Source organism: Artemia franciscana, chromosome 4 (genome assembly GCF_032884065.1).
Source record: "Artemia franciscana chromosome 4, ASM3288406v1, whole genome shotgun sequence".
NCBI classification, from domain to species: Eukaryota; Metazoa; Arthropoda; class Branchiopoda; order Anostraca; family Artemiidae; genus Artemia; species Artemia franciscana.
In genome coordinates, this window is record NC_088866.1 from 21,532,251 (window position 1) to 21,558,427 (window position 26,177).

The 26,177-nt window shown below is 35.5% G+C and overlaps 1 protein-coding gene across 1 annotated transcript in view; it reads right to left on the reverse strand.

Annotated features, from left to right (window-relative positions):
• Positions 1–4,337: 4,337 nt before the first annotated feature.
• Positions 4,338–26,177, reverse strand: part of LOC136026147 (eukaryotic translation initiation factor 3 subunit L-like) — a 54,626-nt gene continuing 32,786 nt past the window's right edge. Inside the window, exons 6-11 of the mRNA XM_065702450.1 lie at positions 22,754–22,924; positions 21,992–22,162; positions 16,078–16,224; positions 13,275–13,438; positions 10,319–10,487; positions 4,338–4,516 (exon numbers count right to left, since the gene is read on the reverse strand). Of these exons, the coding sequence (XP_065558522.1) occupies positions 4,382–4,516; positions 10,319–10,487; positions 13,275–13,438; positions 16,078–16,224; positions 21,992–22,162; positions 22,754–22,924 (957 nt within the window). The 3' untranslated portion in view covers positions 4,338–4,381. The remainder of the gene's footprint in view (positions 4,517–10,318; positions 10,488–13,274; positions 13,439–16,077; positions 16,225–21,991; positions 22,163–22,753; positions 22,925–26,177) is intronic.

Here is a 26,177-nt window from a genome sequence, read left to right on the forward strand (position 1 = left end):
GGTACTCGTTCCCTTGGTCGCATATACCCATTATCCCTACTTCCCTTCACCACTATAATTGCTACAACCCAAAAAAGTAGAAATATAAAATGAGGGATGAGCTGACGTGTACTAGAGTGAAAATTAAAATTTCTCAGGAACAGCTAAAGGTAAAAATTGAAAGCTTCAAGGAATGTTTAGGGGGATAATGAACAAAATCGAAAGAAATTAAGAGCATCTAGGTCGGGATTTGGCGTATCTGAAACAATCTCAGAAACAGTAGAGGGTAACAAGCTGAAAATTTTAGGTACTGTCTAGGGGTATGTTGGAATAATCAAAAGATATTATACACATGCAGGTTTTCAAAAGGGCCTATCTGTGCTATCTCAAGATCAGCAATTGGTATTAAGTTTAAACTTTCAGAGAATATGAAGAGGAATGTTGAACTAAATCAAAAGATATGTTTTCAAAAAGTCGGTTTTGTTATATTAAGGGAAAGGACAGGGCACAGATTTTTACGGCTTTGGGGAGGGGTAAAAATTATATATGGTTATTATTTTTGTCATTCGCTGGTTCAAATTCTTACGAAGGCTGTCACGAATAATTTTACCCTAGATATCACAGAAAAGACAGCCTTGTTGTAATTGTTGAATAAAAATAACGTATAAAATTACTTGGGGAAACAATTCTTCCAAAAAAGTTTGCTCTCTTTTGAAGGATTTCAATAACTAAAGCGGGTCAGGCTCATGCATTATTTTCCAATTTACTATTCTACAAAAGCATTTTTAATATCTTTAAGAAGATTAAAGTAAATTATTATTATTATTGTATTGGCATGAACATTCTTCCACTTATTTCTTGGATTCTTTTTACCCGACCCTTTTGCAATGGTTAGTCAGCCCATTATTCTAATGGTATAGTACTGGAGGTACATGGATGGTAATGGACCTTCGGTCAAGCTGTACCAAGCTGATAGAGTACCCCGGAAATGTAAATATTGGTGATAGAAGAGAGAAAAAGAATGTAAAAAGTAAATCACTCAAAACAAATAGTCTTCACATAATGAGAAACAGATGATGGCATAAAAATTTTACGTTTTTGGCAAGTAGAAGACCACAAAAAAAGAGAGATGGACTATTGCAATTCAGCTTAAGAAACTATTTAAATGAGGTGTTACCAGAAACATTTTGAAAAACATAATACTTGTGTGATAGCCATTAAACAAAATTAATAGTTATTACGCAACGGGAAAGGGACGATGAGTTAAAAATTGCTCGTTTTTGGCAAATTGAAGGAGACTAACTTCTAAAACAGAAAAGAGGTAATTAGCTGCAATCTAACTTGAAAGAGTTTTAAAATGATGGATTATTTGTGATATTTCAGAGTATATCCTAGTTTAAAGTTTATCAGGGACAATTTTAGGGGGTATAGTCTCCGTTTTGAAAACATAGGATGTTTAAATCTAATTTTTCTACTTCAAAATAATGTCAAACTAACAGTAAATCATTTTGAAAAAAAATGGAATTTTAACACAACGATTGTGTCTATCGTACCCATGGCCTGGAACCCTTCCCTGGGGCACACAAATTTGTGACCAACTCCCTGGCCTTCTCCCACCACCATTGCTGTGAACCAATTGAGCAAAGTTTTGAAACGAGGCGTCACTTGGCATTTTTAGAGTGCAAACTTACCTATGCATATCACCCAAAAGAGATTGGCTGATGGCTTAAAAATTACGCGCCATCACACAATAAGAGGTGGATGTTTTTTCGCAAATAGGAGGACACAAAGACTTCTAACATAGAAAAGAGCTGGATGGTTGCAATCTACCTAAAGGAAGCTGTAAAATGACGGGCTACTTGGAATATTTCAAAGTAAAGCTTATACTAAGTTTGACCAAACACATATGAGTGGTTAAACTCCTTTTTGGAAATGGCCCAATTTCTATCTCCAAATTTTAGATATTGTTAAACTAAACTAAAAAAAAAAAAAAAAAAAAAAAGCTAAGAACTCATATGGCACTTGTGACGTGGTCGGAAGAGCCAAGAGCTCATATGGCCTGAGCTCTGGCAAAATTCTAAGAATCACTAGATTGCTCTGAAAGGACAATCAGAAGCTTAATGCCGGTTAGGATTTAAAATAAGAGCTCTGAGTCACGAGGTCCTTCTAAATGTCAAAATTCATTGAGATCCGATCACCCACTCGTAAGTTAAAAATACCTCAATTTTTCTAATTTTTCCTCTACCTTCAGCCCCAAGATGGTCGAATCGGGGAAAACGACTTTAGCAAGTCAATTTGTACAGCTTCTGACACGCCTACCAATTTTCATCGTCCTAGCACGTCCAGAAGCGCCAAACTCGCCAAAGCACTGAACCCCGTCCCCTAACTTCCCCAAAGAGAGCGGATCCAGTCTGGTTACGTCAATCACGTATCTACTACATTTTAAAGCGTTTTCCAGGATTTTCAGTTTCCCCCCTCTGACGTCAAAAGATCTGGTGGGATTTGAAATAAGAGCTATGGGACAAGGGTTCCTTCTAAATATCAAATTTCATTAAGATCCGGTCACCCGTTCTTAAGTTAAAATACCTCAATTTTCTAATTTCCGTCGCATATCTTGGACTTGTGCTTATTCTTCCAGCCAAGTTTCATCCTGATCTCTCCGGTTTAAACATTTTCCAAGATTTCCGGTCTCCTCCCCTCAATGAGACTGGATCCGGTCGGGATTTAAAGTAAGATATCTGAGTTACGAGGTTCTCCCAAATATAAAATTTCATTGAGGTCCGATCACTCCTTCGTAAGTTAAATATATCTCATTTTTTCAATTTTTTAAAATTAACCCCCCCCCCCACTCCCCTAAAGAGAGCGGATCCGTTACGGTTATGTCAATCCCGTATCTAGGACTTGTGCTTATTTTTCCCCACCAAGTTTCATCCCGATCCCTCCGAGAGTTCTGAGACACGATATCCTTCCAAACATCAAATTTCATTAAGATCCGATTACTCCTCCGTAAGTTTTTATCTAAAAGTAAGTTTTTACCTCATTTTTTCTAATTTTTCAGAATTAACCTCCCCCCAAACTCCCTCAATGAGAGTGGATCCGTTCCGGTTATGTCAATCACGGATCTAGGACTTGTGATTATTTTTCCCACCAAGTTTCATCCCGATCCCTCCACTTTAAGCGTTTTCCAAGGTTTTAGTCCCCCCCCCAACTCAACACAATGTCATTGGATCCGGTCAGGATTAAAATAAGAGCTCTGAGACACGACATCCTTCCAAACATCAGATTTCATTAAGATCCGACCACCCGTTCATAAGTTAAAAATACCCTCACTTTTTCTAATTTTTCCGATTTAACCGTCCCGCCACTCCCCCCCCTCCAGATTGTCAAATCGGGGAAACGACAATTTCTAATTTAATCTGGTCTGGTTCCTGATACGCCTGCCAAATTTCATCGTCCTAGCTTGCCTGGAAGTGCCTAAAGTAGCAAAACCGGGACAGACAGACCGAAAGACCGACAGAATTTGCGATCGCTATATGTCACTTGGTAGATACCAAGTGCCATAAAAAAATAGTCAGAATATTGCATCTATACTACTCGTGGTCCGTTACCATTACCCTGGTCAAAAAAGCTTAGAAACCCCAACCCCTTTTCCCCGCCATGATTGGTAGAACCTAACAGAAGAGACCTTCAAAATAAGACGTTACTAGACATGTTATTAGAGGCCATTAAAGGGGTTAAAGGCTCGTTTTGGAAAATATACACAAACTTATTTTTTCTACATTGAAATATTGTTAAACTTAAAAAAAAACGAATATTTAATAGTTTTGAAAGCTTAAAAGTAATCGGAAAGCTGTATCTATCATGTCCTTGGCCCATGACCTCTCCCTGCTCAGAAACATCCCCCCCCCAACCATGATTGCAGCAATTCGAAATGTTTAGTGCATTAAGAGATGATAAAGATAAGCACTTCGACAAGAAAATCATGCTTGACCCCAACCATGGCCACAAGCACTAATAAACTCTCCCCTTTCTTCTGCTTTAATTTTTGAAATCCTCCAGAGAACAAATTTTTTTTTTACCAAATAATTTTATAAATTCTGATATCAGTTCTCCCGGCCCAGTCTGCAGCATAGGGTTCTGAAGTAGAGTTTCCCTTATCGAAACGAAAATCCTGCATATCAAAATATAGCTGAACTAAGAAGACAGTTTAAACAACTTGTTGTCTCAGATTCGCCTTCAATATAAATATGGATTTGTCAAAAACATATTGCTGCACAAGCTAGTACCATTTTTTAAACTCCATACTAATTATGAAAATCAGCCTTTACAGTTAGAAAAAGATTGCATAAAACAAACAATTAGAATCGCCAAATTTCTTTAATGCCAATCCTTTTAAAAAATCTCACAGTCTTATGCTTTTCAGAGAATTATTCAAATCTTCAAATTTATGAATCTGTCTTATAAAGTAATCCCCATATCTTCGGGCCACCTTAGTGTCAGCAATGTGGATCATGTTGGCATCAATATAGAAATCCACCTAAAACAAATACATCACATAAGAATGTTTTTAAGATCCTCAGAAATACCACGAAAACAAGAAAAATAAAGGACAAGAAGCAAAATAAATACAAATTGGACAGAAATTAACCTTCGTCTGAATGATGACATTATTTTTTTATGAAGACACAAGCAACCTTAGTCATACCTTCACACCAAGCGCTTCACGAGCATAGCAATAAGAGTAACCATTTTCCACACAGAATCCACCCCTCCCCCTCTCCCAAGAATAGATCCATAGACCCCTATAGTAGAGTTCAAAAATTAGGGTCATGAATTGGCTCTTTTTCTCAAACTTTTCTTTTCCCACTCTTTACAGCCTTTAAATGACTGAAAAATTCAATTCGTGACAGTGTTCGAGAAAATCAAATAAAACAACAGTAACTTTAAACAAATGATTACCGGAAGTAATTAAAAGCAATAATCACATTCTCTTTACTAGTCTGAAATCCCCTAACGGAAGACTAAGCTTATGACAAGATGTTATTAAGACTGCGTATCACCATCCATGACGCTTTCGGGTCAATATGCCTACAATATCGAAAATTTTTCTTGACTAGCAGGAAATATCTCCTCCTTCGAGGAGATAGCTGTAAATGTTGCGGTATATTCTTGGTTCTCTTGCAACTTCTTACAAACTTCGAATTATTGCTTCAATAGGAAAACAATTAGGCAGTTGGTTCAGGTTCTTTGAGGTACACAAAAATTATTCTGTTTTGAAGTTCATTGATCTTGGACTCTGTGTTTTTGTAATGTACTCATTGACCGTACATTTTTGGCAGAGAAGCCTCAGATTTTCAGCTGATAAATTTTTTTCTTTGGATAATTTTTTTTTTGGATATCAGACTGACAAAGAACATGAGGACCGCATTAAACTTGACTTAAATAAAAAAAAAATCCTAAAAGGCAATAAAAAGAACAATAAATGAACTAAAATTGGAATAAATGATCATTCTTATTGAATGTAGTTCATGCTCAATAATATATAATGTACTATACTGGGAAGTGTATTGTATATTATACGCGTATTCTAACTTATTGTAAACTATCCTTGAAAATGACGTTTTCGTATTGTTTCCTTATGTCCGATAGCGCTTTTAGGCAAAGTCCTTATGGCCATATCCTTTGCTTTTGCAGACAGAATTTGAAACTCAAGAGAAAAAAAGAAGCAACTTCGAACTTGATCACATAGTATTTGAAAACAAGAGGCAATCTATAATCAATTGCTACAACTGCTAACAGCTCAAGGCAGCACCAAGTCTTCTGAGACCGAAATGAAGGATAAGAGTAAAAAACTGTCCATAGATTCCAGGTATAAAATACTGAAATTATCGCGCTTTACCATCCTTTATTAGGAATAACCATTTTTATAGGAATTACCATCCTTATCGTGCTCGTTCTGGTGACTCCTTACAAAAAATTAATACTCCTCCTTGGATGTAACTGGTTTCTTGCGAAGGATCAAGGCATTTTTCAACATAATTTCTAAGTTAAAGATACGACACAGGAAACTCGCAGGCATAGCATATGCGTTTACAACAACACCCCCCACCCCCCAAAAAAATAATCGATTTACACCCAATTCTTTCCTTATATATTTTTTCTGTTGTTGTTTTTCTTATTGTTACTCTGCCCCAATGTCACTGTAAGTGTGGGTTATAAAAAATGATAATTTAATTCATTCCAGTAAAATAAATGGGAAATAAGCACATATCTGATTTCAAGGAAAATAAATAAGAGGAAAGTAAAATTAAAATTCCTAGAAGATAAGATACCAAAGAAAAAGCTGTTCTTTCATTGAGAAAACAATTAAACCCCGGCTGGTGTGTGCCCAGGACGTTAACCAGATCGCCTATTGGCTCTAATGGGCCACATTTAACGATCCCGTGTCCACTAAGTGGTGAGTATTGGTCGACGGGCCAGTAACCTATCACTGTAAAAAAAAAAGAATTATTACAAAATCAGCTAAAAATGACCTCGAAAATTTTACTGATCTTGGAGATACCAAATTTGGAACGCACTCGGACACGATTTTTGAGTGTGAAAGATTTTTTTCGTATTGGATTTTGAATGCTACGTCAATAAACTCGGACACCAAGCCGGAATGGTTAAATAATGTGATGAAAATCTTTGAAAATTATCAGGTATATGCGGCTGCACAACCTGAAATCTTCAGTTTGGGTCCCTTGATTATGAGAACTATCATGCGTTATATTCTGGCACTGACTTTAACTGGGGCAGCGAAGAAATCTTTTCTAGATTGGAAACCAATCAACGATCTCATCTTTCGAGCATATTTTGCGACTACCAAAGCAAAATGACGGTTATAGCCGCGTAAGGACCAAAGAAATGAATCGAATGAATGTAACTAAGACACTTTATATCTGTTGGTCAGCGATCTCATCAACAAGGCTGATAGAAACGATATATTGGGTGTGTGCAGTGATTCCATTGCAAAAGTTGGTTGCAACCAGGATCATTCACTGACGGTGGTCGGTTCGCATACACTTAGAGAAATCAGCTATAACAGTATGGAAAAATAGATAGAATAGCAAGCATATTATTTAATGTTTATAGACTTCTTGAAAGCATTCCACTCCGTGAACCGAGAGGCTATGTAGAAAATTTTCCTAGCTTACGGAACCCCTCTGAAAATTATGAAAATTAATAAAACCTTGTGTACTTCACAAGTGTGTGCAGTCCAGACGAAGACTGGTCTCTCACAGTGGTTGCAAATCGAGTCCGGTGTTCGTCAAGGATGCTGGCTACCCACAATATTGTTTATTGACTTTATGATTCGAGCCTACCACCTTGGAGGGGGGATTCAAGTAAGCCCTGAGCGTCATCTACATGATTGCAAGTTCACCGACGATATCACTGTAGCTGCCCACAGCCAGGATAAAAGTCAACATAAATGTAGATAAAACAAAAAAGTATGTCAAATAGAGTTATAACAATCCTGGCCGAAGGCATTCAATGCGATGCTAGTCACATCGAAGAATTCAGAAAATTGAAATAAATTGGGACACTCTGACCTAAAACGGACAGATACATCCAGAAATTACTGATAAAACTCAGACTACTCAGGAGCAATGTACTCTCTGTAATTACATTAATGGATGCGAGTCATGGAACCTATCAAACAAGAGCTAAGAGCTCATATGGCACTTGTGACGAGGCAAGAAGAGCTAAGAGCCAAGAGCTCATATGCTATGAGCTCTAAAAAAAATTCTAAGAATCAATAGATTGATTTAAAAGGAAAATCAGAGGCTTAATGCCGGTCAGGATTTAAAATAAGAGCTCTGAGTCACGGTATCCTTCTAAATATCAAAATTCATTAAGATCCGATCACCCACTCGTAAAATACCTCATTTTTTCTAATTTTTCCTCTCCCTTTAGCCCCCCAGATGGTCGAATCTGGGAAAAAGACTTTATCAAGTCAATTTGTGCAGCTCCCTGACACGCCTACCTATTTTCATCGTCCTAGAACGTCCAGAAGCACCAAACTCGCCAAACCACTTAACCCCTCCCCCCAACTCCCCCAAAGAGAGCGAATCCAGTACGGTTACGTCAATCACGTATCAAGGACATTTGCTTATTCTATCCATCAAGCTTCATCCCGATTCCTCCACTCCAAGCGTTTTCAAAGATTTCCCCCTCCAACTCCCCCCAATGTCAACCTATCTGGTCGGGATTTGAAATAAGAGCTCTGAGACAAGAATTTCTTACAAATATCAAATTTCATTAACATCCAGTCACCCGTTCTTAAGTTAAAAATACCTTAATTTTTCTAATTTTTCCGAATTAACACCCCCCAGCTCATCTATAGAGAACGGATCCATTCCAATTATAATAATCACGTATCTAGAACTTTTGCTTATTCTTCCCATCAAGTTTCATCCCGATCTCTCCGCTCTAAGCGTTTTCCAAGATTTCTGTTTCCCTCCTCCGACCCCCTATGTCCCCGGATCCAATTCGAGTCAAAAATGGAGCATCTGAGACATAAGATCCTTCTATATATATCAAGTTTCATTAAGATCCGATACCTATTCGCAAGATAAAAATACCCCAATTTTCAAGTTTTCCAAGAATTCCAGTTTCCCCCTCCAACTCCCCCCAATGTCACAGGATCTGGTCAGAATTTAAAATTAGAGCTTTAAAGCACAAGATCCTTCAAAATATCAAATTTCATTAAGATCTGGTCACCCGTTCGTAAGTTACAAATACCTCATTTTTCCGAATTACCCCCCCCCCCCAACTCCACCAAAGAGAGCAGATCCGGTCCGGTTATGTCAGTCACGTATCTTAGATAGGTTTTTATTCTTCCCATCCAGTTTCATCCTGACCTCTCTACTTTAAGTATTTTCTAACATTTCCGGCCTCCCCCCCCCCCAATGACGCTGGATCCGGTTGAGATTTAAAATAAGAGATCTGAGTTACGAGGTCCTTCTAAATATGAAGTTTCATGAAGATCCGATCACTCCTTCGTAAGTTAAAAATACGTCACTTTTTCTAATTTTTCAGAATTACCCCCCCCCCCAATTCCCCCAAATAGATCGGATCCGTTCCAATTATGTCAATCACGTACCTATGACTTCTGCTTATTTTTCCCAGCATGTTTCATCCCAATCCCTCCACTCTAAACGTTTTCCATGATTTTAGGTCCCCCCAAACTCCCCCCAAGGTCACCAGATCTGGTCGGGATTTAAAATAAGAGCTTTGAGACACGATATTCTTCCAAATATCAAATTTCATTGAGATCCGATCACCCGTTCGTAAGTTAAAAATACTTCATTTTTTCTAATTTTTCAGAATTAATCCCCCCCCCAACTGCCCCAAAGAGAGCAGATCCGTTCCGGTTATTTCAATCATGTATCTAGGACTTGTGATTATTTTTCCCACCAAGTTTCATCCCGATCCCCCCACTCTAAGTGTTTTCCAAGATTTTAGGTTTTCACCTCCCAACTCCCCCCAATGTCACCAGATCCGGTCGGGATTTAAAATAACAGCTCTGAGACACGATATCCTTCCAAACATCAAATTTCATTAAGATCTGATCAACCGTTCGTAAGTTAAACATGCTTCATTTTTTTCAAATTAACCGGCCCCCACTCCCCCCCCCCCAGATGGTCAAATCGGGTAAACGACTATTTCTAATTTAATCTGGTCGGGTCCCTGATACGCCTGCCAAATTTCATCGTCCTAGCTTACCTGGAAATGCTCAAAGTAGCAAAACCGGGACCGAGAATTTGCGATTGCTATATGTCACTTGGTCAATACCAAGTGCCGTAAAAATGCAGAGAAACAATTACTCAGCTTCAGAAACAATTGCCAAAGTAGAATCCATACGATCCACCGGATCGAGGAGAGTGACGATTGCCCAGACAAGGACAGATACTGAACAGTTAATGGAGACTACACGATCGGAATGAGCAGATGGAGATGCTAGGGCATATGATCCACATAAACAAAGGACCACCTGATCGAGGAACGTTGTAGGGTCTTCGAAAGGAGGGGAACCCAGCAAAACATACTAGGTCAGTTCCTGAAAAAGAGGCAGCAAATCGATAACTACTCTGAATGAGCTCTAGTCGCTGGCACAAGATCGACTGAATTGGAGACCTACCATTGCGGCCTTATGCGCCTCTAGGCGTGGGAAGACCTAAGTCTAAGTAAGTAGAATTGGCTTAGTATTTATTACTGAATGGCCTCGTTTTATTGCTTGCTTTCTTGTAATAAGATATAATAACAATAATAGAAGCATAATAGAAAATGCAAATACCTCTGAGAGGGATCTGAACTCTCCACTCAATGCTGAGCTCCCTCTCGTCAAAACAAGATTCCTCATCTTATGTTTAAAGCAAAGCAACTCCGTTGTGAATTCTTCATCAGATTTATCTAAAAATTCAGCCATCTTTTTCAATGGAAGGGTGGTGTACAACTTCAAATAGCTAAAATAAATGCACAATGGTCAAGAAACAAGTTAGAAGGAGTATAAGATTATTAATATAAAAAGGCATAGAGATAAAAAAAAAAAAAAATGAAAGAACGAGAAGAAGACAAAAAAAAGTATCCTATCCTCACTTCACACAAGTTCAGGCTAACCTAAAAAAAAAGATACATTTAGCCCAAAGAAAGACAAACTTAGCCCAAAAAATATCTAAACATAGCTAGCATAGAACTTGCTTCTACAACAAAATACTCTATACGAAATCAAATCGGACTCAAATCTTGTAAAGACACAACCATAAGCCTTGCTAGCAATCTTCACCATATTTAACTGACATCTCAGATACAGATGGCAAACTTTTGACATTGTCTCGCAAAGGTCAAATCCGAAACGAACACCCAAACCAGGTCTGTAACTGTTGGCGAGGTTTTACTAAAATCTGCCTGCCCGATTATTAATCAGGCTGCTGATACAAGATTTTGAAAGCCTAATCTCTCCTTCGACAGTGCCCCAAGTAAACTGCACGAGTGACTTTTCTCTTCTCGTGAAGTTTATTTCAAAAGATTAGATTTTGTTTTTTATTTTATCTGAGCACTGAAGACAACTAGGCAGAGGTCCTTGTTGAAATATCTGCTTATTTTCGGTTTGGATTTTTCCACTGGCTGACACTACCCTCGTTTTTTTCTCCTATTTGAATTTATTTTTCATTTATTATTTTTTCTTCTTTGCTTCATACTTCTAGTACCCCCCCCCCCTCCTTTATGTTTGAGACTTGCCTGACATTATTCGGTCTATTTCTGAGCCCAGACTTTTTACATAAAAGATTTCAGATAAAGATCGAAATAAAAAATTTACAAAAAGTAAAAAAATAATAATCGTGATTTGGGATTTCGAGCTCAGCTCTTCCGAAATGATTTTCGGAAAATCAGGAAATCACAATTTCCACATTTGCTCTCAACATTCTTATAAGTTTACTATAGAAGCCAGGACAGCATTTTCGTTTCTTGTTCATACTAATTTTAAAATGTTTAAAAATAATTTTTTTGGTAAACTTCCCAAGAACTTTCTTCTACATTTTCTGATCTTCATATAGGAGAAAAGAAAAAATTGCAAAGTTTCATTCAAAGCTCCCTCCACAACTTTAGATCTCTGACCAAAAACAAAAAGAAAAACAACAACAACAAGAATGCAGCAGCGCTGACTACAATGCATTTTACGCACAAAAAATGACGATTTTTTAATGAGGTCATTACCGTGAAAAATATCATTACACACTGCTAAATTCAAATGTTTACTTTTCTGGTAGTGAAGCTATCATCCTATCCAGTAAGAAGGTCTCACTAATAACTAGACGGGTTCATATCCCGAAATTGCCTCTAAAAAAGTGAGCTCTCGTTTTAATTCTATTTTGCAATTCCATTAATAGGAAATAAATATTCCTTGAGCAACTTTGAAGGTATGCAAGATTGTTCTTCCAAGGTTTTGTTTTATTTGTTCTTCCCTCTAACTGAATTGGCTTGCAAGTGTAATCCGCAAAAGTTATGGACTAATCCAAACTAACATTCAATAGTTGACATGAAGTTCCTTCTTATAAATTACATCAAAATGGGCAATCAAAACCCTGGGCAATAAAAAAGGCATGTAACAAAAAAAAAGAAAAGAAAATAATTGTGCATGATTAAAAAAAATTAAAGACGCGCATATATCTATCGTCATTTGACATCGTGATTTGATAGCCCGATAAGTCGCTCGAAGGCTCTCTAATTTGTTCATTGTAGATGATCACTGCATACTTGTCGATTGATGTACTGATCGTGCTACGGAAGTGGATTTCTTGAATGATCAAATCCTATTTTTACTCAAGGAACTGGAGTGTTCTTGAAGTACAAATTAACTTCATGGCCCCTCAAGTGGTTAATAGTAACCACTAGTGGAATACATCGAAACCCTGGTGTTTTTATTTTCCTTTTTCCTGATTTTCCGTCTTTATTTGATTTCCTTTATTTTAAGAAATTGATTCTCCAAGAGTCTGCATTGTTCCGTAAGTGTCTCCGTAGAAAAAAGTAAAAAAACTAATACTTATTCAATAGCCGACATAAAGTTCCTTTTTATAAATTACATCAAAATAGGCAATCGAAACCCAGCCGCTTTACATGCAATTCCTTCTCATCGAAGTTACCTAAATAAATCTTTATAAATAAATGGTGTATGGATATTTGTAACCAAGAGGCACATAAAACGCTTCAATGAACTGGATTCAACTTGCTAGTCTTCTTTTAGTAAGCATACTAAATTGCTGCTTCACCTCCATCATAGGTACTTATGACCGAGGCCCATAATTATAAAAAAAAAAAATTATAGTCAACACTTGAAAAATATCACTATTTTGATTATTCCAATAATTAAATTTACTAATTAGTTGACTGAGGCGGAGAAACGACAATTTAAGCTATGATTCAACTCCAATTGAAAACAATACCACAAACAGGAAATTTCACAACATTAACTAAGGCGCAAGAACGTATATTTTAAACATATAATGAACACATGAATGTAAACATATACATAATACCAGCAGTCATTCAAAAGGCAGTATGTTACAAAACATGAATCTTAAAAAAAGCAAAATAGTTAAAACAGAAAACTTTCGATCAATACCGATGAACAGTTGTTTGTATAGACAAGTCTTTTGTCTAATCTCAATAGCAGAGGTTCTTTTTCCGCTCTCCCAAAAGAGTTTTCGCCTTAAAGCTTCATACAGAACTCTCGATAAACGAATATCACTTACCTTCTTATCGTTGGTATATTCAACTGCTGCTTCACCTCCATCATAAAAACATTGACTATATGATTCAAAACAGCCATATGTGTGCTGGACTGAGTAGTGTTATAATCAGGTGCAACAGGTGAAACAAATTTAGGACAGGCATAAATAAAACAGTTGCTGAATTCCTGCAAGAAATAATAGAAGAATTAAATTCCAAATTTAAGTAAATAGACATCGAGATTAAATATAAATTTAAGATAAGAAAAGAACAATACAAGAAAGAAAAAGGTGTATTCAGTCATCAGAAAAATAGAATCCAAAATAAACAAATCTAGAAAAAAAAATCTATAAAAATTACTCAATTAAGTTGGACATTCTTTTTGAGAAAGAGACAAACACAAAATCAAGGCAGAAGGATTTGTTGTATCAAAGCACAACTCCATAATAATAAAAAATAACTTTAGTCAAAACAATTTGCTGAGATAGGATTAGATATCTCTGTTTAATCCAACACTCAGCATTCCCATCCAAGCTAAAAATAAAAAATAAAACAACATTTAAGCTATAAGGAAACTTAGGAAGAGCCACAAAATTTAACACAATATTGGAATAACCACCAAAATATTGAAAAAAAAACCCATAAATACTGGTACAAAGAGAAAACAGCAACAATGGTAATAATTTAAAAAAAACTCATGAAAGAAGCTTGGAAGTCAAGAACTTCAAGTTCCAATTCAATGAATTGGAATCTTTTTGGAAAGATTGGAACGTATAAGGAAACTTCGAAAGAGCCATCAAAATTTACCGATATGCTGCAACTGCTACAAAGAGACTGTTGCAAAATATTTAACACAAGATGACCCGTTGAAGAATATTCATATCTCAGCTCACGAAAAACTCGTATATTGTTTATTTTTTTTATCTATACTTAAACTATTTCCTGAACAAATTGGAAATAACGGCGAAATTCTTTATAATCAAAACAAACCTTTTGAGTTTAATAGTACTGCTGATGAATTTTTAATATTTTAATGCTGTTTATAATAACAATTTAATTGTAAGATAAATGGACTAACAACAAAATAATGTAGCAATAAACTCCCCCATACTGCTAAAAGTAAAAATACTTTTTGCTGAAAAAAAAAAAATTGCACGATATGATTCTTTCACAGCAATCTTGACGTCTTAAATGTTATAAAAAGACAAAACACTTAGAGGAATGAAGTTGGGAGTCAAATAATACATAAAAACCGTTTAAAGGACCCATTTCTCTCGCAAGAATAAAAAAACCTATTGAAGTGAGGTAAAAATGTGCTTAGAATAAATGTTTTTATTGTACTTTTGTTCTGTATACATATTTCATATTCAGGTTAACAGATGGTGGGACACAAATACGTAATATAACTAACATATAGGAAGTAGGTTTGTTTTCAGGAGAGCAGGCCGAGTGGATAACTTATATTGGAGGACTCTAAAAACTGGTAGACAGGAACTAGGTTGTTTTAAGGAGGGCAGGCCGAGTGGATAGCTTACATGGAGAACTCTAAAAAACTGTCATGGCAGATAGAAGAACACGGGAGAAGAAGAAATGAGGATATAAAAGTTTAAAAGCACACATATAGTTGCAGATGTCCTAATATTTATTATTTAAACGATTTTTAGGAACTTAATAGAAGATGGGGCCGTTAAGTCCCTTACCACTGTATCTATGAGTGTCTTATTTTTACACCTCTGTCTAAAGCCCGGGATTTGATTCCCTTTTTCAAAAATCTAATAAATTCCTGAAATATAACTTTTTTTTCCTTATTTTTATGTAATATTATTTTATTTTCGTTGTTAAATTTTCTATTCAGTTACTTTGCAAGGCATTTTTTCCCATTTGAATGGTCACATAGTTGGAGGATTTCCGTTGCCACATCAAACAGTTCATTGTAACGAACTGTATGTAAGGAGCAAGGCGGCTCAACAATAACCGAAACTCTAAAAAAAAAACAAGAGTCTTGATAACAATAAATACACCAAAAGAATCGAATTTTTATGCTCATTCAAAGTATATAAAACTCATCAAGTTTAATACTCAAGTTTAAAACTCATCACATATCAGATTCAGCATATCAGAGAAGCCCTCTATAGATGTTTTCAAGCTCTCTTCTTGTCAGAGTATTTCTTGTCAGAAGAAAGATCACGGATGTGTGTTAATCATTTTTTTTCAAGGGGTGATCGTATCGAACCAGTGATCCTAGAAGATTTGGAGAGGGCTCATTTGATCGGAAATCAGAAGCCCTAGTTCCCTTTTTAAGTGACCGAAAATACTGGAGGCACTTAGCCTCGCTCTCACACCCCTTTATTCTCCAAAATCATAGGAGGATCTTTCCACAGAGGAATTTTTCGCGGGGAAAGGGATTTTTCCATGGAGGGGGCTGCCGGATTTCCCGGCATTATTTAAAAAACGATCGCAAACTAAATAAAAGATTTTTCAACTGGAAGGAAGCAGCAACAGTAAAAGTAAAAACGAACGGAAATTAATACGTATATGAGGGTGTTGCCCCCTCCTCAATACCTTGCTCTATACACTAATTTTTTTGTGTGTTTCACGAGTCATTCTTAAACAATTGGAGCAAAAAGCCAAACTTTACCGTGAAGAGCAAGGTATTGAGAAGAGGGCAACCCCTCATATACGTAATAATTTCTGTTCGTTTTAAGTTTTCATGTTGCTGGTTACTTTCAGTTGAAAAAAAAAAACTAATCTTTTTATATATTTAATTTGCTTATATAATACTCCAAGCGTTTGAAAGAAATAAAATAAGTATCTTATATGACATACCTCAATCTCTCCACGAGACATTTTGTACATTCGGTCGGCGTTTGCCTTATCTTTAAGAGTCGCCTGAAGACTTTCATCAATCAGCTGAGGATGAAGAACAAGACAAATGGCCAGCAACGCGTACATCTGCTCTGTTTGTTTGTTTATCTGAAAGGACAATAAATAGTTTTAAGAAGTTTACGGAAGTGGAAGGATACCCTAGAAAAAGTTGGGAATTAATAAAAGAAGTGATTGAATCAAAACAAAATAGGGTAAAATTCTAGTTAATTGACTTCTTGCTCTCTTGGAAAGGGTTTAGGTTAGGAAAACGAAACTTTCTCTACAGGCTGAACTTTCTTTCTTTTTAGTCTACAGGCTAAAGTATGCCCCGGGAAGGTATATTAAACTACCCACCTCCACTCCTTCTCCCTCTAGAGGCCCCTGAACTTTGCCTATATGACAGGTCTATACCTATTGAAATTTTGACATAAACAACATTTTACCTTAATTTTCAGTTACTAGTTGCTTTTTCTATGCCTTTAGTTCTGAAAATGCAATTCCTGTTATTTGAGAAGAATTTTGAGCCATATCAATGTTCTTTTTTTACAAAATTTAGGAAATGTATTTGCATATCTTTAAAACCCTATAAAATGGAATTGAGCAAAATTATGAAGCTGAAAACAATTATGTTGCACTTCAATTAAGCAGAAGATCTATTTTGCAAGGTTTCACTTCTATAACACACATAATTTTAAAGGTCATCAAAGGTCAGGGCCCTCTAGAGGGAGAAGGAGTATAGGTAGTTGCTTCAAAATACCTTCCCGGGACCTTCCTTAGTCTGTAGATTCATCCCTGAAAGTTTCATTTTCCTAACCTAAACCCTTTCTGTGATAGCAAGAAGTCAATTAACTAGAATTTTACCCAAAATAGTGTTCCCGTTGAATTAATTAGTACAAACGATGAGACTTTAAATTTGGAAGATGATATGTGCAATGAATTTCAGAGTTACTTTTCGAATATTGGTCCAAATCTAGCTATGTCAATTGTGCCTGATATTAGTGATACAACGTATGAATCTTTACTGAGGGACCCGATTAATGCATCTCTTCATCTTAAACTTGAAACAGTTGATGAATTTAAACAAATTATTTATGGGTTACGTAGTAACTCATCTGGTAGTGATTAAATCACTTTAAAAAACTCTTAAGTTTACATTCCCTATTATATCAAGTTGATCAAACTGGTTGGAATAGGCGTTCTGCAAGGATCTGTTCTTGGTCCTATATTATTCTTGATATTTACAAATGATTTACCAAATTCTCTAAATAATTTTTTCTACAAAATAAAGGAACTAACAGTTAACTCCACTAATGAAACAGTTTTTCTGATGACACAACAGTAATTACCACAGCAAAGACAGCGCAGCTGCTTGAGAAGTCAATGAGGGAATCAGTTGATAAAATGGTAAGTTGGCTGAGGGTAAATAAACTAAGGATAAATATATGCAAGTCTAATTTTGTCATTTTCTTACGATCGCCGGATTCTTACCCATGGATGAAGGAATTAAATACGTATAATGGAGTTATAAAACGGACTGTTTCTTTTAAATACCTTGGGATTGTAATTGATCCAACTCCATTACATTATCTTGTAAGCAGCATGTAATTTTAACTAGTAAAATTTTGGCAAGAAATCTAGGTATAATGAAGAAATTTCAACATTTGTTTCCTAAATCTGTCCTCCACCATCTTTATTTTTCTCTTATGCACCCGTATATAATTTATTGTTCAAGTATTTGGCTCTCTACTTTTCCATCTATCTTTAAACCAATAAGACTTCTACAAAATCACCCAGTTAGGCTTTTAGCAGGGATTCCTCCTCATCAGTCTGTTCGGGAATATTATCCAACCTTGAAGATTTCGCCAGCTGCGACCCTCCGTGAATTTTATGTATTGTGGTTTATTTTTGGATTACTGCAGGATATTCAACCACACTGTTTTAGTGATTTGTTATGCGTTAGGTCTTTTGCTCCTTCACACAATTCCAGGGTAGGGTTGATTTAAGTGTACCTAGAGGCATTTCTTCCCGTTCATGTTTTTCTGTTTTATATAGAGGTACACGGAAATGGAATACTTTGACGAGTAATATATGGAGTATTGGAGACCCCGTTATATTTCAAAAATCCATTAAGGAACAGCTTTTTGTAGATAATGAGTTTTGATTTATTCATCTATCTTATTTATTGTGGGGGTTATGATGATATGTAGTTCCCAGAGGAAAAGTAAAGTAATGATATTTTATTTCATATTTATAGTTGGGTGTGGTGGTATTAGTGGTGTCGGTGGCCTAGTGTTCTTTTATTTTATGTATTTTGTTTTCTCTATCTCCCCCTCGGACAAGCTTTGCTTTTTAGGGAAGGTAGTAACCATTTTTGTTTATTATCTGTTTAATGAATAAATCCTTCTCTCTCTCAAGGCTAAAAAAAGATGAATCAGAAAAAGATATGATTTTTAAATCACAAAAAGAAGCACGACAAGGCCAATAGACATATGGTATAGATAAATATTTGTGCTCTACCTTGCTTTTAAGTTTTGTTTTTGTTTTTATCTTTTAGGTGGTTGATTTAGATGAATCATGTGGATTTGTGCTGATATTTGAAATTAATTTAATACTTGGTATTTAACTTAAATATTTTGATTTTAACTGTTAGTCTTTTAGTTAGTTGGTTTATATGATTGTTATTATTTAAAATTGACATTTCAGTTTTTTTTCGTCAGTTTTATTCTTTTTTAAATCTTATTTGTTTTAATAATTTAAAATTTGAATAAGATTTTAAATAATTAATTTATTTAATAAATTAATATATTTCAATAAGGGAATGAGCGTGGCCATATTCACGTTCATTCCTTAGTTAAAGTATTGAAAAATAACTTCTAAAAAAAAAGTTGATTTGAAACAGAAATCAATGATTAAAACCCTGAGCTACAAAGGTCAACAATATTTAAGCCTCCCTAAAACGCAGCCGGAAGCATTTAGAATACAAGTTTATAAAGCCCAGCGATCGCTCATTCCATCAATATTGAAAACAAGAAACTTCACCACCAAAAATATTACCAACTTTTCAAATCAGAATTTGAAAAATATTGTTATTTCCGACTATAATAAGTTATTTCAATAGCCGAATCGATTTTTTTTTTCTGAAACGAAGATTTTAATGTTTCAACCTACTTTGTTCTTAAACAAAATTTTGATATTTTGTCTTTTTGGTATTTAAGGCAATATACTAGCTATCGATACCCAAAAAAATGATCTTGACTTTAAATTAAGATAGTTGAACTTCAAGCTTACAAAAAAATAAATAGGTATACACTATTGTAAGTTGACTTCTAAACCCCCTCCCCCACAAATTTTTGATTATATAATAGTAAACGTCATCTGTGGACAACCTACTAGCATCCATAAAAACAGGCAAAAACTTTTATCGAAAGAGAAAAAAAATAATAATAGTAGCACTTATAATAATAATAAAATAATAATAATATATAATAATAAATAATAATAAATAAATAAATACATAAATAAATAATAATAAATAAATAAATAATAATAATAATAAAAATAATATATAATATTAAAATAATAATAAAAATAATTATAATAATAATAATAAAGCACTTACGTAGCTTTCAAAATAAAAATTATTTATGAAAGAAAAACATTTATTATTGTCAAGCATGAAATGTTCAATCTAGTTTCTTTTTTTCTGCAGAAGCTAATCTTTAGAGCGGTCTCATGTCAAACACACAACTTCTGGATATTATTTCAGAAAAGTGTTCTGATAACTTGTGAATATTAGTTTGAAAGGTGTGACGATTTTTACTCTAAGCATGCTCTTGGCGGGTATACGCCATCACGCTATTCGCCAATAGATTTCATTCTAACCAATGGGACTACATGCAAATTCTCAAGGTTATATAGCTGTGTCCCGATTTTCAGAAGAAACACCACAATGCTGGCATCTCATTGTTTGAATATTATACTGAAGGTATTGTTCGAATGTGTACTTACTGAAAGAACTAAACAAAACTACTACTCAGCGTGATTAATTTTGACGCCAATACTGAAAACTAAACACTTTTTCTTCTATTATAATGGTTATTTGTACCAACTGTAACGTTTATTGCAACACTGTAACATGTTGCTGTAACATTCTGTTCCATATTTACAGCGTTTATTTGCTAATTTTACTGTCGATGTTTTTTTTTGTCATGAGTGTTTTGCTGGTCCTTGACCTAGTTTGTTGTAATTGAGAATTCTTTTCAGTGTAAGATCCGGGGCCTCCAGCCCTTCTAGCTTATTTATCCCTATTTGGTTGGTAATTTCTTGTAAAGTCACCGTTATTGGCCCATTTAGGTGTTTTTTGTAGACTCTTGGCCTCTCGATCTCGAAGATTCATAGGCGAGAATTTTTTTTTAATAAATTTGAACAAATTCTTATTAGTATAAACATAACAGAACGGTATGGCCAACAAACAGAACGGTATGGCCAGTGTCTATGGCTGTCCTCCAAGCTATTGAATAAAACTGATATATTAACCCTCCATCTTTCAATGGTACATTTTTACTTTTTATTTTAGGTTTCAACAGTCAAATTATATGTTTCTATTATTGTAAACTGTTGGATGCCTGGTCCTTCTTTCCACTCAGTATTCTCTGCGCCCTTCCTGGCATTATTGTATATCATCTTCGTTATTGTGTTCTCTAATCACATTGCGAAGCCTTTTTGACTTTGGAAGGAGCACAGGAAAGGCAATGGGACACCACGGAATCAAATGGGGAGGAAAAACTCTCCTGGACTTGGATTATGCTGATGATTTAAGCATTCTAGATGAAAGTGTGATTATAATGAATGAACTTTCAGAGTTTTTGCGAGTTCAAGGTGCTAGAATAAGTTTGAAAATTCATGTTAAGAAGACTAAGTCACTAAGACTAGGAACAAGTGAAGATGAAAAGATGGGTCAGGTGGGCAGCTTCACTTACCTTGGTAGTATTATTACTAAGGACGGTGGAAACAGTGGAGATATAATAAGTAGAACAGGCAAGGCTCAGGTTGTTTTTTCACAGTTAAAAATAGTTTGGAAGAAAAGTCTGTAAACCAAAATTAGAATATTAGAAGCTAGTGATGACAGTGGTAAATGGCTCTGAAGCAAGTACACTCCAAAAAGAGAATGAAGATTTGCTAGATGTTTTCCAGAGAAATTGCCTACGAATTGTTCTGGGTACCAATGCTGCTTCAATGTGGTTCAATCCCACTTTCTAGGGCTACAATGTAAGATAGGTTGAGATGGCTAGGGCACGTTCTGCGGATGAAAGATGACAATTTGCAGAAGGTTATCCTTTTCGGCCAACCGTCTAGGACTAAACAGAAAGCAGGTCGTCTTCGTCTGGGTTGGGGGGATGTCATAAAGAAATATTTAAATGAAATGGCAACTTCCTGGGAGAGTGTAAAGAGGGGGGCTTTGAACAGATTTGAATGGAGGAAGAGCGTGCGCAGCTGTGTTGACCTCAGGCGGCTTGGTGCTGCGATGAGTTGTTAGTAGTAGTGACATTAGTTTCTTATATCTCTCTAATTATGTTCTCTTTGTTACTGTGAGCTTTTGGAGCCCTGGTCCCTCTTCCAATTCCTTATTATTTGCACCCTTCCTTGCTTTTCTGTCGAGAACTCTCTGCCAAGACAGAGAATCGCATGTTCCATACAATGGCGCGAATATTTGAGACAATTAAAAGATAAGAGTATAATACTAGAAAAAATCGGATTATGGGGGGCACCCCTCCTGACTGCACCTTTAGTGCAGCTAAACCACGCTTGATTGATTGGCACAATCTAGTACGAATCTTCAATAAAATGTAGCAGTAATTAACATTAAAGAAAATACCTGATCATTTTGATAATTTTTCGTTTGAAATGTTGATCGCATACGCTGGATATACAGTAGGATGTGTGAAAAGGTTCTAATAGCGTCTGAATATCTTCTCGTCATCATGTATGCAAAACCAACATAGTAATAGGTAGTCACCTGACAGGCTGGCACTCTGGAATAGGTAGGCTAAAAAATAGACACAAATTAATATAAATATACTTGTTGCTGACATAGTTGATTCTGTAGGATAATGACTAGAACAATCAGGTATAACAAATTTAGAATCTTCAATAAGAGCACTCTAGGACTCAGTAAGATTTTGGTCCAAAACTAATTTAGTTTGAGATTTCAACACGATTTTACATAGAAATTTGTTTATATAACTAATTTAATGTAAAACTTTTTGCAATCGTATTATTTGCTTTAATATTTTGCTTTTTTGTGTTTATTTGGTAATTTTTTTTTTCAATAAGCATTTTTGTTTTCTTCGCACTTTGCAATAATAATATAAATTATTCCTGGCCAAATTCTTCTCGGGTACAGTCAACTAATAACAGCCAAAATTCCCAATAGAGCAACGAAACACACTATACTCCCACATTAGACATGAATGAGCGCTTTTTTTTAACGGTTCAGCATAGTTTCTTTCTCTGAAATTTAAATAATCAGCAATTCAATAATGAACCCTAGGATTCCCCATTGAAAACATACTTTTGATATAATTATTCTTAAAAAAACATGCGGTATCTTATAATGCATATAACAAGAGCAACGTACCTTTTTTGTAAGTTCAATATTCTCAAGAACTTTAAGTGCCTGGTAAAAATCTCCAAGCAGAGAATGAAGTCGCAACAGTCCAATAAGACTGAAATATCCAAGCATTTTGTATAATGATCTCTGTCCAAATTCACCAGCTACTGAATTTACATCACCGCCAGCAGCATAGACCTTAAAACAATCAGATAGTATTAGCTTATAATAATCTATAACACATAACCAAGTAAAAAATTTTAAAGCCAAAATCCTATCAAAGACTCGTATTATATCTTAACTCTTTAGCCTCTCCTCGCTTAAAGGAAAAATAAAAAGGGCGCTTTAGGGGAGATTCAGCCTTATTTTTTCCTGTTCCACTAGAGACCCCCAAGGCTTCCAGAAAGAGCAGTCAATCCTCTCTCATATGTCCTGATGTCCAGGCGTCATCTCATTGAGATCCAATCTCACCTCAGCGACGAGCGCATTTTCAGTTTTTTCTCTTCTTCAGTTTCCTTCTGGTGGCAACTCCAGTCCCGTTCTGAGGTGTCTATTGTCGACCATAAGAATAACATGCACAAGGGAAAAAAAAGCAACAAACTAAAAACACATATATCTCAAAATGACATTAAAACTAAAAACGAACAGAAATCATTACGCATTAGAGGCGGTTTCCCCTCAACCTTCCAATTCGTCCTACAAGTAACCAAAACTATAAAAAATGTGCTTTGACGACAGCATGTCCATCAAAAGAATCCGCTTTAAAGCTAATTATTAATATGTAAGATCCACAAAGTTTAAGATTACCCACCAAATTTTACGAACCTAAAAATGTTTGCCTAACTTTTGAAAAAGAAGTAAAACACTTTCAAAAAGGCGTGATCACGTGAGTACTGGTCATTACCTGTTCAAAACGGCGTGATCCCGTGATACCAAAGAGCCGTATAGCAGATGTTTCAAGCCCCTGTCTGCAAGTATACAGATTTTTTTTTTTTCTCTAGAAAAATGACCACAGATGCATGTATATTTGTTTGTCTATTCTTTTTTCAAGAGGTAATCGTATCAAACCAATAATCCTCAAAAACTAGGAAAGCGCTCATTCAGATACTCAAATGGATATTCAAAATTACAGTACCCTTTTTAAGTGGCGATAGATATTGCGCCACAACAAAGTAGCATTTTTTGCCATTTTGTGGCGCAAAACAACAACTTTTACCCAAGAAGGGACCAACATACCATCGAATGAGAGTTATGAAATAACGAATGGATTTAGAATAACAATGAAACTATACACTAAGCTTCCAAATTTCAAACAATGGGTTAGTTTCAGTGTCACGTGGTGGCGCAGTCGTTTATAAAGATGCAGATAGGTAGATAGCCTATTTAATATAGGCAGATAGCCTATATTAAATATACGATTTATACAACAATTGTTTGGAAGCTTCATTTAATTGACTTGAGAAACCGGAAATAATTATATATAGCGGTATATAATTGTGGATCAGCGAATATGGAGGAGGGCTAGAGGATCTTTATGTAGGCGATGGGGGGAGGGCTATGCCTGAAGCGTCAAAAAGCCTTAAAAGCGGCCAATAATCCTTCGGAGAAATATAGGAGTTTGGAGGGGGGAGGGTATAAATTGGTCTCTAATCTCCCTTCATTCAGAGGAAAGTTCTTGTTGCAAGTTTGTAGCATGAATGCTGGTCGAGCTTCCCTTTTACAGCGTAATGTTTTTTTACTGAACATAAAAGATTCAGTTCATATGCATACTGGTACAAAAAAGGAAGGAGCATCCTGAGCGCAAGTATAAAATTACCATTGGGGTGGAAGGCAAGCGCTACTAGAAGCTTTTTTTTATAACAAAATATAAACATTAAATATTTTTCCTACTTATATAACTTATATGTCCCCTTGCTTTCTTTCCTTTTTTCGAGTGAAAAGGAATTGTTCCCTTACCCTCTTTACAGGTGTTCATGAGCAATATCCGTATAAAAGATTTGCGCGAATGACTCATCTTGAAAATAGTGGAATGATAACCATTTGAATCACTTCGGTATTCCAGACCTCCTCTCCCTCCTCTTGAAGAATATTGGAAGGGGTGCAACTTTTTATTGATAATAATCATTCTCGCATAATCATTATTCCAATATTAAACTTGAATAAAAAAAGTTGAAGAAGGGAGTGGTAGCCTCTTTGATGTTGTTCACCAAAAGCCATCGGAAAAATTTGGAAAAAGGGCTGAAATTCTCCAAAGAAAAGGTGCGATCTTAAACAAAATTATACAATAAAGTTAAGTATGATGAATTTTATGTTTTTCCTGGATGAATTAAACATGTTTTTCCAGAAAAAGATGGACAAGCATGCACATTCGTCTTTTCTCCCCAGGGGTGATTGTATCGAGCAAATAGTCGCAAGTTATTGGAAGAGGGTTCACTCAAATGAACAATTAAAGTTGAAGTGCCTGATTGAAATAATAAAGTATATTACGCCACAGGAAAGAGCCATATTCTAGAAGTTTGGCCCGTTAAATAGCTACTTTGGGCTAAAACCACCAAAATATTATTGATCGAAAATTCTTTAAACTACAGACGGAGCCTTCCAGTTACAGAGGCCATACTGACGCGGGTTACAGGCTCTTTATCCAATAAAGACAGCAGCTACAGAGTTATTGCATAGCAGCAAACCATTTATTGAGTTGTTGGCCCAAGGATTCTACCCTGTGGAGGGGGTACCTAAGGCCTCAATATAGGGTTTTAGACTTACACTTTTATAAATTCCTTTTAGTTTTTAAGGCATATGTACAATTTACCAAATTTGTTCACTTAAGATGAACTGAATGAATATTCAGATTAGGAATACAAGATGAAGCGTGCAGTATGGTGCAAAGTGGGTGAAAGCCCTCTTATTACTGCGACGATAATTTTTTTTGGAGAACTGTACTTTATTTCAGAGTTAATACACTAAATGAGGCATTTTCACGGATCAAGTTAAACCTTTGGTGTAAAGAATAGAATTTGAAGGAGCAGTAGCTGTTCACACTTAGGATAACTCTGGGCATGGCATTAAAAACGAACAGAAATTAAACATGACTTAATAAATTAAAACTCCATTTAACGAAGAAAACCTTACTTACAGTTACTAACGTCAAACTATTTGATAGAAAATAAAAATCTACAGTGAAATTAAAATAAATAAAAGTGTAAGCACTTATCAGATCACTTATCTTAATAAGATCCGATAATATCTGTCTGAAGTCTGATAGATGAAGTCTGATAATATCAGACTTATCAGATTATTCATCAATTTTCGTGATTTAAAACAATGCGCTTCTTTTAAAAAAAAATCCATTCACAGGCACCTAGTATTGATTGACATTTACTAGCTAACAAAACAAATCACTTACTTCAGTCACAATCCATACACCCTAATTGCTTATTCAGGATACAAATTG